At 47.8% G+C, this 13,781-nt stretch overlaps 1 protein-coding gene across 4 annotated transcripts in view; it reads right to left on the minus strand.

The window, feature by feature from the left end:
• The window catches only part of LOC140403995 (synaptotagmin-1-like), a 194,246-nt gene that overhangs the window by 58,268 nt on the left and 122,197 nt on the right, over positions 1-13,781 (minus strand). For all 4 annotated transcript variants that reach the window (XM_072492323.1, XM_072492321.1, XM_072492322.1 and 1 more), the window contains exon 2: positions 4,780-4,965. In XM_072492323.1, coding sequence (XP_072348424.1) covers positions 4,780-4,930 — 151 coding nt within the window. In that variant the 5' untranslated portion in view covers positions 4,931-4,965. The remainder of the gene's footprint in view (positions 1-4,779; positions 4,966-13,781) is intronic.

Below are 13,781 nucleotides of genomic sequence, written 5' to 3' on the forward strand. Positions count from 1 at the left end.
TAGTCACTGAGGAACGCAACTGGGGACTTCAGTAACGACCGCTTTACCCAGATAATGCTGCAAATGTGCAACTCACTACCAATTGGAGTGGTTGAAGCAAATAGTACAGATGCATTTGTGGGGAGGATAGGCAAGTATATAAGGGAGAAAATATCAGCGGGACAGGCTCAAAGGGCTGAATGGCCTACGTTCCCATAATGGAGGGTTACAATTATAGATTTAGGTGAGCAGACCCCAGTGGAACATAAACACTGACATGACTAAGTGGCCTAGTTCTGTGCCATAAATCCTGGGTGACCCTGGAGGTTTGGTAATCCTGTCAGCTGTCACAAAATAATAACCTGATAGTAACACAATTTCTGATCACTTTGATAGCCAGACAGCCAGACAACCCATCTCACTGGTGTAAGTTTGATCCTCCATATATCTTCATATTCTCCTGATGGATTGGATTGTATTTTGTTTATTGTCATGTGTACCGAGGTACAGTGAAAAGTCTTTTTCTGCGAGCAGCTCAAACAGATCATGAAAATAAAATAAAAGAAAAAGAAAATGCATAAAAGGGCGACACAATGTACACAATGTTAAAAAATAGACACCGGCATCAGGTGAAGCATACAGGGGTGTAGTGTTAATGAGGTCAGTCCATAAGAGGGGCGTTTAGGTGTCTGGTAACAGCGGGGAAGACGTTTTTTTGAGTCTGTTCGTGTGTGTTCTCAGACTTCTGTATCTCCTGCCCGATGGAAGAAGTTGGAAGAGTGAGTAAGCCGGCTGGGAGGGGTCTTTGTTTATGCTGCCCGCTTTCCCCAGGCAACGGGAGGTGTTGATGGAGTCAATGGATGGGAGGCAGGTTCGTGTGATGCCATAGACGGAGGGGGGGGGGGGGGGGGGGGATGTGGCATTTCCTGGAATTGGCAATGAGCGTGCACCCAGAGTTCATCATTAGCTACACGGAATACTATACCAAAGTGGGAATTACTTTGTCAACACAAAGCGATATGAACCAGCGTTGTTTTGTGTATTATGCACATAACCTTTCTTCTCAACTGAGAACGAGGCAAATAAATGAAGGCCGTCCCTTAATCTTCTCCCGTCGGGTCAAAGTGGATGGGCAATGTCCCTCTCTCAGTCCATTTTGGTTACTTTCTGCATATTAAAATATTTTTATACTTCAGGTTCTTTTTAAGGAACCCACACACTAAATCATAGCTGGGAAGCTCATTGGAGTGTCTTTCAAAGAGTCTGGTATTATGCAATAAATGTGGCCATTGTCAGCGTCACCCACGTCCCAAGAAAACAAGACGTTTATCCACATTCCCAGTGAAATCCTATTAAGTGATCTCAAAATTCTCAAAGCATGGATATTCGGTGCCATCAAACATCAACATTAAACGATGTAACAATGAAGGCCGCAACATAATTTGCCAAGTTCTACTTACATTTTCTTGCATGCACTGAATGGTTTAAATGGGAAAGAAAAGGAAATAGTAAGAAAAAAAGAAGAGTGCAAAAAACAATGATAAATGAAACAAAAAAAGCTCGGCACATTTTATTGTCTGATGCTTTTGGCGCACAGCCTGGTGTGACAGGACGTCAAGCCAAGAATCATAGCTGGTTTTCTGATTTCCATCCCCATCATGCCAGTTTCCCAGGGCTGTCTTTACCCCCTAAACTCCACTGGGAGGCAATGAGCATTCAGGTTACATAGCACTCCAAGAAAATAAGCGGGGAAAATATTACCTGAAGTGTCTTAATGCATAGACCGAGGAACCAGCAATTGAACTGATGAGCGCTCCCAATCTCCGACCCGCAGATTGGGATTGACAAACCGATTGAATGAAGTCATCAATACATGTAAGGAGTTATTCGCCCTTACTCAACACTCAGATAAATCTCGCAAACCCGCTCTGTAATGCTCTTTGACAAGCCGATACTCACTGCAGTACCAATCACCTCACCGCTCACCATAGCACTCTCTGATATACCCCACACCCTCACTGTAACACTCTGATATACCCCACACCACTCACTGTAACACTCTCTGACACACCCCACACCCTTCACCGAAACACACGCTGATATACCCCACACCCTTCACTGAAACACTCTGATATACCCCACACCCTTCACTGAAACACTCTCTGATATACCCCACACCCTTCCTGAAACACACGCTGATATACCCCACACCACTCACTGTAACACTCGCTGATATACCCCACACCCTTCCCTGAAACACTCTCTGATATACCCCACACCCTTCACTGAAACACACGCTGATATACCCCACACCCTTCACTGAAACACTCTGATATACCCCACACCCTTCACTGAAACACTCTCTGATATACCCCACACCCTTCACTGAAACACACGCTGATATACCCCACACCACTCACTGTAACATTCGCTGATATACCCCACACCCCTCACTGTAACTCTCTGATATACCCCACATCCCTCACTGTAACACTCTGATATACCCACACCCTTCACTGTAACACTCTCTGACACACCCCACACCCTCACTGTAACACTCCGATATATCACACACCCTCACTGTAACACTCTGATATACCCCAAACCACTCACTGTAACACTGTGATGTACCACACATCCCTCACTGTAACACTCTGATATACCCACACCCTTCACTATAACACTTTCAATCACACCCCACACCCTCACTGTAACACTCTGATATACCCCACACCCCTCACTGTAACACTCTGATATACCCCAAACCACTCACTGTAACACTCTTTGATATACCTCACATCCCTCACTGTAACACTCTGATATACCCACACCCTTCACTGTAACACTCTCTGACACACCCCACACCCTCACTGTAACACTCTGATATATCACACACCCTCACTGTAACACTCTGATATACCCCAAACCACTCACTGTAACACTGTGATGTACCACACACCCCTCACTGTAACACTCTAATATACCCCATGCCCTTCACTGTAACACTCTGATATACCCCACAACCCCTCACTGTAACGCTCTGATATACCCCAAACCCCTCACTGTAACACTGTGATGTACCACACACCGCTCACTGTAACGCTCTGATATACCCCAAACCCCTCACTGTGACACTGTGATATACCCCACACCCTCACTGTAAACTCTATATATCCACACGGGTCAGTGTAGCACTCTGATATACCCCACACCCCTCACTGTAACACTTTGATGCACCCCAAACCCTTCGCTATAACATTGTGGTATATCCCACACCCCTCACTATAACACTGTGGTATATCCCACACCCCTCACTATGACACTGTGGTATATCCCACACCCCTAATTATAACACTCTCTGATATACCCCACACCCCTCACTGTAACACTCTCTGATATACCCCACACCCCTCACTGTCACACTCTCTGATATACCCCACACCCCTCACTGTAACACTGTGATATACCCCACACCCCTCACTGTAACACTCTGATATACCCCACACCCCTCACTGTAACACTCTCTGATATACCCCACAGCCCTCACTGTAACACTCTGATATACCCCTCACTGTAACACTCTGTGATATACCCCACACTCTTCACTGTAACACTGTGATATACCCCACACCTCTCACTGTAACACTCCTTGATATACCCCACACCCCTCACTGTAAAACTCTGTGATATGCCCCACACCCCTCACTGTAACACTCTGATATACCCCACACCCTCACTGTAACACTGTGATATATCCCACACCCCTCACTGTAACACTCCTGGATACACCCCACACCCCTCACTGTAATACTCCTTGATGTACCCCACACCCCTCACTGTAACACTCTCTGATATACCCCACACCCCTCACTGTAACACTCCTTGATATACCCCACACCCCTCACTGTAACACTCCTTGGTACACACCACACCCCTCACTGTAAAACTCTGTGATATACCCCACACCCCTCACTGTAACACTCTGATATACCCCACACCCTCACTGTAACACTGTGATATATCCCACACCCCTCACTGTAACACTCCTGGATACACCCCACACCCCTCACTGTAACACTGTGATATACCCCACACCCCTCACTGTAAAACTCTGTGATATACCCCACACCCCTCACTGTAACACTATGATATACCCCACACCCATCACTGTAACACTCTCTGATATACCCCACTCCCCTCACTGTAACACTGTGATATACCCCACACCCCTTACTGTATCACTCTGTGATATACACCACACCCTCACTATAACACTGTGATATACCCCACACCCCTCACTGTAACACTCCTTGGTATACCCCACACACCTCACTGTAACACTCTGATATACCCCACGCCCCTCACTGTAACACTGTGATATACCCCAAACCCATTACTGTAACACTCTCTGATATACCCCACACCCCTCACTGTAACACTGTGATATACCCCACTCCCCTCACTGTAACACTCTCTGATATACCCCACACCCCTCACTGTAACACTGTGATATACCCCACACCCCTCACTGTAACACTGTGATATACCCCACACCCCTCACTGTAACACTGTGATATACCCCACTCCCCTCACTGTAACACTGTGATATACCCCACACCCCTCACTGTAACACTCTGTGATATGCTCCAACTGTATCAATGTCAGACATACCTGACACCCTCCTTACTGTTGCCAAAAGAACCTGCTTTCCTCACATGTAAACATGCATCACGAATATCTGATGATTTCACTGGTATGTTTTCTAAAGCAAGAATGATAAAGTTGGCTGACGGGACTTACTTGGTATTTTGCTCAGCTCATTCATGAATTTGTTCTTCATGTGTGAGAACACATCGTGTTTGCTCGGTGTCTCCGTTACATTGTGGCCCGGCTCTGGCTCCAGTGTCGTCCCGGTCGACTCCATCGCCGCTTCCCTTCGCGCTGCATTCATTCTTCAGCCTTGAACCGGACAGATAGGGGGAGATCCTGCAGGTGTTGGAATGAGGTGGGTTATTTGAACAGCAAGAGACAAAAGAAATACTTTTTAAGAAATACACTGACATGTCGCACAAGCGAAGACCTAAAATGGCATTGAGCCAAGAACTGACCAAGCAGGAAAAATAACGAATGTCCCCAAAATAACAACCATCCTTTGTGTAAACAATTATTTTCTGGGCTCACTTTGATTCTTTGCGTTGTTGTCCTAAATTTGTACCGTTTTGTTACTGTCCCATTGACCATGGAAACAGTTATCCAAATACTACAGCACAGAAGGAGATGTTTTGGTTCAATAAATCTGTGCTGGCTATTCCAAAGAATAATCCCGTTAATCCCACTCCCTGGCTCTTTCTCCACATCCCTGCATTTTTTGTTGTTGTTAGCTTTGAGACCATAAGGCCAAAAGACATAGGAGCAGAATTAGGCCACTCGGCCCATCGAGTCTGCTCCGCCATTCAATCATGGCTGATATTTTTCTCATCCCCATTCTCCTGCCTTCTCCCCATAACCCCTGATCCCCTTATTAATCAAGAACCTATCTATCTCTGTCTTAAAGACACTCAGTGATTTGGCCTCCACAGCCTTCTGCGGCAAAGAGTTCCACAGATTCACCACCTTCTGGATGAAGAAATTCCCCCTCATCTCTGTTTTAAAGGATTGTCCCTTTAGTCTGAGATAGTGTCCTTTGCTTCTATTTTTTCCTACAAGTGGAAACATCCTCTCCACTTTCACTCTATCCAGGCCTCGCAGTATCTTGTAAGTTTCAATAAGATCCCTCCTCATCCTTCTAAACTCCAACAAGTACAGAGCCAGAGTCCTCAACCGTTCCTCATACGACAAACTCTTCATTTCAGGGATCATTCTTGTGAACCTCCTCTAGACCTTTTCCAAGGCCAGCACATCTTTCCTTAGATACGGGGCCAAAACTGCTCACTTTAATAATCTTTATTAAGTGTCACAAGTAGGCTTACATTAACACTGCCATCAAGTTACTGTGAAAATCCCCTGGTCGCCACACTCCGGCGCCTGTTCGGGTACACTGAGGGAGAATTCAGAATGTCTAATTCACCTAACAAGCACGTCTTTCGGGACTTGTGGGAGGAAACCGGAGCACCCGTAGGAAACCCATGCAGACATTGGGAGAATGTATAAGCTCCACACAAGCTTCCTTCTGTGGTGATATGCATCACTGTAAGTACACAAGGGGTTAATGTAAATACACTACGACTAAGTAGGTGGATTGGCCATGATAAATTACCCTTAGTGTCCAAAATTGCCCGTAGTGTTGGGTGGGGTTACTGGGTTATGGGGATAGGGTGGCGGTGTTGACCTTGGGTAGGGTGCTCTTTCCGAGAGCCGGTGCAGACTCGATGGGCCGAATGACCTCCTTCTGCACTGTAAATTCTATGATAATCTATGATAAACACTAGAGGGAGCACCAGAGACACCATGACATGCAGACATACAGCTAATGAACACTTGGAATAGGACACGACCAATGGGCAGTCAAGCCACCCAGAGGTGACACTACCACAAGGGGGCATTACACAACCCATATATAAGGACAGGGCACACGTGCTCTGTTTCTTTCCACAGGCGACACTTAACGAGCAGGGCAGGGGCAGATCAGAAGCATCACACCCACCACGTGGCTTAGAGCAGACTGGTTAGTTAGACTGAGTTACTATAGCAAGATTTGCAGGAGAGTCAAAATCATAGAGAACTGTGCTAATGGTGCATTAAATCGCATTGAACTTACTTCAAAGTCTGGAGTATCTTTTGGTCAAAGCTGCATTGAGTTGCAGCCTGTGTTATCCCAGAGTACATAACACAACACCCTCCATCCTTCTTTATCTCAGCCCATCAACATATCCTTCAGTTGCTCTCCCATATGCTTGTTTAGCTTTCCCTTGAATCCATCAGTACTACGCAGGGGGCAACCAGGGGTGCTCTGATCACTTTAGTGGTCACAGAGGGGAGGGTGTGGAGGGGCCAGTTTAGCTCACTTGGCTAGGCAGCTGGGTCATGATGCAGACCAAGGCCAACAGCGCAGGTTCAATTCCCGTACCGGCTGAGGTTATTCATGAAGGCCCCGCCTTATCAACCTTGCCCCTCGCCTGAGGTGTGGTGACCCTCAGGTTAAATCACCACCAGTCAGCTCTCCCCCCTCGAAGGGGAAAGCAGCCTATGGTCATCTGGGACTATGGCGACTTTACCATTAGCTGATCACAGCGAAGTCCGGTAAGAGAGTTTAATGTAAAAGGTTTATTGCTGAAGAGTACAAAGAACAAAGAAAATTACAGCACAGGAACAGGCCCTTCGGCCCTCCAAGCCTGCGCCGACCATGCTGCCTGCTAAAGTAAAACTCCCTACCCTTCCGTGGTCCCTATCCCTCTATTCCCATTCTGTTCATGTATTTGTCAAGACGCCTCTTGAAAGTCACAGACGTATCTGCTTCCACCACCTCCCCTGGCAGCAAGTTCCAGGCACCCACTACCCTCCGTGTTAGAAACCTGCCTCGTACATCTCTTTTAAACCTTGCCCCTTGTACCTTAAACCTATGCCCTCTAGTAATTGACTCTTCCGCCCTGGGAAAAAGCTTCTGACTATCCACTCTGTCCATGCCCCTCATAATCTTGCGGACTTCTATCAGGTCGCCCCTCAACCTCCGTCGTTCCAGTGAGAACAGACCGAGTTTCTCCAACCTCCCCTCATAGCTAATGCCCTCCATACCAGGCAACGTCCTGGTAAATCATTTCTGTACCCTCTCCAAAGCCGCCACATCCTTCTGGTAGTGTGGTGATGAGGATTGAATACTATATTCCAAGTGTGGGCTAAATAAGGTTGTACGAGCACAGTTTAAGTCCCAGCCTGGCCCCTACTTGGGCTGGCTTTTATGTCCCAAGTCAAATATCCCGCTGATGGGTCTCTTCCCCCCCCCCGACCTTAGCGGGGGAGCTCGTACTCCTCGAGGCTGGAGATGAATCGGTATGGCCCCGCGGATCTCGTGGGGGTTATAACAATCACTTCAAATTAAATGTACAAATCGTCTACTGAACTGAAGCAAATTCGGGTAAATTTTAGTTGAGCAGAGCTCTTGATTGCCGGGATTAGTGTTTGCTGTTGTATTGTTGCTGCTGTGTGGTTTTTAACATGTCATTGAAGTGCTTATCTAAGTGAAGTTGAGAGCATTGTTGCAATATTTAGATACTTGGAAGCGGCAACAGTGTTTAGGTGAGCAGAGAGAGACAGGGAACGGTTGCTTCAATGTTTGATTCAATTAACCTTTTGAATCTATGGCAAGTTTTGAGTGATTGTGGATGTTGAAGGCCCCAGGGAGGAAGAACAATACAGAAACTGCAGCCAAGGCAGAAAAACATTAATCAGAGCAAAGATATTGGTGGAAATCCAAATCTGCCTCGCCTTTTCAGTAAGGATGGCTTGGGACAATTCAAAAAAATACAAATGAACATGCAAAACCATTGCGTCAAAGTGAAGTTATTTAAAACGTAACCACATTTTATGCCTGGGTTTTAGTTCACTGAACATCTTCACCCATGGTTTACTAGAAACAGTTTAAAGGGGGATCTAATCAATAAAAGGACAATTTGGTGTTCGGAATTTATGTTTCCACGGCATTTAGGGTGAAGGAGATCAAAGGATATGGGGGGAAGGCGGAATTAGGTTATTGAGTTGGGTGATCAGCCATGATCATAATGAATGGTGAAACAGGTTCGATGGGCTGAATGGCCTCCTCCTGCTCCTATTTCCTATGTTTCTAAGTTCTCTTAACATATGGAGAGTGGTGAACACATGGATAGACCTCAAAGTAGACCTCAAAAGCTCTGGAATAATTCAAGAAATGATTGGGTGCTGAAACAAGAAGCGGGGTCTACCAGTCACATTGCGGCCGTGCAGCGCGGGACTTCCCACTTCCGGGATCTATCCCGGCTCGCCACACCTCGGAAGATCTGCCGCAATCTCGCGAGACGTCGCGCTGTGTATCCTCCCCATTGTGGGGCCACCTTATAGTGAGTTGGTGCTTGGGGGGAGGGGGGGGGGGGGGGGGGGAGGGGCTTCGCCGGCAGCGCTCCCACACCCCCCGGGTTTGCCGATGGCGTGGGGTGGTCACAATGGCCAGCCGCAGGAACGGCGGGGGTGCGTTGTGCCGGGAAACACAGCTGTCGGGACTGGGAATCCCGCCCCAAGATTATCACAGCAATAAACTGAATTTCAAGAAAAGGTTTTATGGAAAGAAACAATTTCTGAATAAATGTGAACCAATAAACTGTTGAGTTAAAAAGAGTAAGCAATAAAAATGACCAGAATATTGGAGGGTCGGTGTATGACTCACACACCCACCCACTCAGTCACTCACTCATACACACATTCAAATGCCCACTTACTCACCCCCACACACTCAACTCCACACACTGTCAGTCACTCCTACATACAGCCACACACACACATATCTACTCACTCACACCCCCACCTACTCACCCCACACATACACCCACTCACTCACCCCAACCCACACACTGTCGGTCACTCACTCACTCATACACCTACTCCCCCCTACACACACTCAACCACTCACTCACAATCAGAGACTCTCCCCCTCATTGGCTGCTGATACATCACTGGTCAGTGCGTCGGTAGCACACACAGGACAGAAACAGCTTCTGATTGGAGGAGCAGCTCCCAGCAGAATCTTGCATTGAAATTCAGCCAGTTGACAGTATTTTGAAAACTACCTGCGGGGCCCACCCAGAGGGGCTTCGCAGGCCACATCCAGCCCGCAGGCCGTACCTTGGACAAGCCTGGGTCTATCTCATCTGCCTCTGCCTTATGAACATGATTTCAGTTCTTTAAATCTTAACTCTGACCAACTTTTACTGATGCACCATGGAAAGTATCCTATCCGGCTGCATCACAGCCTGGTATGGCAACTGCTCGGCCCAAGACCGCAAGAAACTTCAGAGAGTCGTGAACACTGCCCAGTCCATCACACAAACCTGCCTCCCATCCATTGACTCCATCTACACCTCCCGCTGCCTGGGGAAAGCGGGCAGTATAATCAATGACCCCTCCCACCCGGCTTACTCACTCTTCCAACTTCTTCCATCGGGCAGGAGATACAAAAGTCTGAGAACACGCACGAACAGACTCAAAAACAGCTTCTTCCCCACTGTCACCAGACTCCTAAATGACCCTCTTATGGACTGACCTCATTAACACTACACCCTGTATGCTTCACCCGATGCCGGTGTTGTGTAGTTACATTGTATACCTTGTGTTGCCCTATTATGTATTTTCTTTTATTTCCTTTTCTTTTCATGTACTTAATGATCTGTTGAGCTGCTCGCGGAAAAATACTTTTCACTGTCCCTCGGTACACGTGACAATAAACAAAAATCCAAATCCAAATGAAGGAGGAATTAACCACGTGAGTATGATCGGTATTTGGAGTATAACCAATATAAAGGAACCAGAGGATAAGACTGTATCCATCTGTCTAGTCCTGTCAGAATTTTAGACGTTTCAATGAGATCCCCTCTAAATTCCAGTGAACACAGGCTTAGTCTATCCAATCTCTCCTCGTACAACATTCCTGCCATCCCAGGAATCAATCTGGTGCACTTTCGCTGCGCTCACTTTGTGGCAAGTATATCCTTTCTTAGGCAAGGAGATCAAATCTGCACACAATACCCCAGGTCTGGTCTCACCAAGGCCCTGTACAGTGTCATGTGAGAGTACCTTTAAGAAATGGGTGTTTATAAAATAGCTGTAGTGGATGTACCTTTAAGAAATAGGTGTTTATCAGCGATGTCAGAGTGTGGGTGGAGCTGGGCTGTCTGTCTGCTTTTACTTTGGCTTTGGGCTGTCTGCTACAGGGTGTGTTTTAGTTTTGTTTTGAGAGCTGGATAGACAGTCCATGAACTTCTGTGCAAAGTGAGGTTGCCGACCTAACTTCGGATTGCAAACCTGCAAAGCCTGCAGCGTGGCGAGGAGAGGGCCCTGGGAAACGGCCACTGAGGGGAGCAGCCAGGCAACCCGCAATCTCCAGGCCAGGGCCTGAGGACGGCAGGTGAGCAACCAACCATAGAACAGAGGCCACACCAGATACAGCCAGCACCCAGCGGCAGCCGGCCAGGAACACACGCCGTCGTCGAGGCTCAAGGTCCAGCTACCTGAGCAAGAGCCGAGAGGTGAGCAGTCGGGAGGTGCGAAGACCAGGCAAGCGTCGGCATCATGGTTTTCAGGGAGCAGAGGACGACTCGACCAGAGGCCAGGGCTGGGCAGCAACCGACTGCGCTTTGAAATATCGACTTGGAATTCAGTTATTCTTAATTCAACACAAGGTCCAGTTGCTGCTGTCCGCAAAGAAACAGCGCCATCCATGGTGTGATCCAATTCTATGGATTCTCCTATTTGGGATTCTGCAGGGGCATTCTACCGTGATTTCCAATTTTGAGTCAAGGTGTGATGATTTCTCAGAGGAGTCGATCTTCATCATAGATTATCATAGAATTTACAGTGCAGAAGGAGGCCATTCGGCCCATCGAGTCTGCACCGGCTCTTGGAAAGAGCACCCTACCCAAGGTCCACACCTCCACCCTATCCCTGTAACCCAATAACCCCACCCAACACTAAGGGCAATTTTGGACACTAAGGGCAATTTATCGTGGCCAATCCACCTAACCTGCACATCCCCGGACCGCGGGAGGAAACCGGAGCACCCGGAGGAAACCCACGCACACACGGGGAGGATGTGCAGACTCCGCACAGACAGTGACCCAAGCCGGAATCGAACCTGGGACCCTGGAGCTGTGAAGCAATTGTGCTATCCACAATGCTACCGTGCTGCCCTTATCTGTAGTTCCATCTGCTGGGGATTAACTACCCCAGGCTTTTGGAGCGACTTAGTTATCCTGGGAGGAGCTGGAGAACCAACGTTTGAAACCGGGCAGGAAATACCATTCCTGATCCAGCAGGTTGGCCGTTCAATCTTCGACTGCCGATTATATTGCTTTGATGGGATGGTCGAGGCTGCCGATTTTCAAATTGGCTCCCAGATCCTTGCAAGGGGGACTCTATCTGCTGGCTTCCGTTGTTCGAAAAGCAAGGGAACTTTTCACTCTTTGGGGGCTGGTCTGAGAATTCTGCCATTTGAGAGTTGAAGCCAGAATCTACTGCCGGGCAGTCGACGGGAAATTCCAGTGGTGTTTCTGTCCCTCTTTCTTCCGCAACAAAGAATCCATCCTCTTGGGAGTCGAAATGCAATTCCATTTAGCGATCCTCAACTTTGCATTTGGATGGGGATTCCCGAGGTTTTGTTCCTGCTGGGAGCTCCATGACTTCAGCACTCAGCAAATGACATTCAACTGGTGTGGACCTGTCTCGAGAGTCAGCAACAGGCGGCTCAGTCCATTCGGACATTTCAATTGGAAGATTCGATTTGCAAGATTTGGATTCTAGGGCATAATTTGGGTTTGAATGCACACAGTCTCTTCGCATGATGACACAGCGGGGATGTATTTTTGTCACGGCGTTTTGAAACCCGACTAAATTTGTCAGTGCTTCTGCTGTGCTCTTTATGGAGGCCAATTCTTCTTCTGTAACTCTGTTAAGAGTTTTGGAGACGTGCAGTTTGCTTGCTTTTGCTGGGCTGTCTCTTGAAACCTTTACTTGGCAAACCTTTGCAGAGTCGTTCGCAATGCTGGTACGGAGTTATCAACATCTTCAGTTGTTTGTGCATGTTGAATTCACTGCCTTTTGGATGGATGGATTCCCCCATCACTTTCAATACTGGTCTTCAAAAAGTCCTTCTGGAGAAAGAATGGAATCCTGCCGGGAAGCTGCCAACAAAGCCACTGATATTAGGCTTGGATTGGACACTCCACTTCATTGGAGCAATTGCTCCTACCCTGGACTTTCCCTGGCTCATTCAGGCCCGCACTGGCCTCTGCTGTGCAGCAATCACATCATCGGCTGATTTCTCCATCACATTGTCATCAGCTCATGTTAGCTCACCTTCGGACACTCAGATCGCAATATTGACTATAGAATCATAGATTTTACAGTGCAGAAGGAGGCCATTCGGCCCATCGGGTCCGCACCAGCCCTTGGAAAGAGCACCCTACATAAGCCCACAGCTCCACCCTATCCCCATAACCCAGTAACCCCACCTAACCTTTATGGACACTAAGGGCAATTTAGCATGGCCAATCCACCTAACCCGGTGCTTGTTCGGGTACACTGAGGGAGAATTCAGAATGTCCAATTCACCTAACAAGCATAACTTTCAGGACTTGTGGGAGGAAACCGGAACACCCGGTGGAAACCCACGCAGACACGGGGAGAACGTGCAGACTCCGCACAGACAGTGACCCAAGCCGGGAATCGAACCTGGGACCCTGGAGCTGTGAAGCAACTGTGCTAACCACTGTGCTACCGTGCCCCCCACACACACTTTTTAAGGAAACCAGGCCCTCTCTACAGTCATGCTGACAACAGGTAGGCTTGGATTTTAATTGATCAATTACAGTGCAGGCTTCTTGTTGTCATAAGTTAAAGAGCAATACAGCAATTAAGCAGGATTTGGGGGTTTCTGTGCCTTGCACTGTGTCAGCTGAGGGTGGGCGGGGCCAGGAAGGCATTGATGTGATTGGGGCGGGGTTTGACATCATTGGGGGCGGGCTGCCAAGTCACCAGGGGGCGGGGCAGGGCGTGATGCAGCGGCCCCGCAAAGAGGGAGAGCACAAGGCTCCTAATAATAATAATCTTTTATTGTCACAAGTATG

The sequence above is a fragment of the Scyliorhinus torazame genome, chromosome 29 (assembly GCF_047496885.1).
Source record: "Scyliorhinus torazame isolate Kashiwa2021f chromosome 29, sScyTor2.1, whole genome shotgun sequence".
NCBI lineage: Eukaryota > Metazoa > Chordata > Chondrichthyes > Carcharhiniformes > Scyliorhinidae > Scyliorhinus > Scyliorhinus torazame.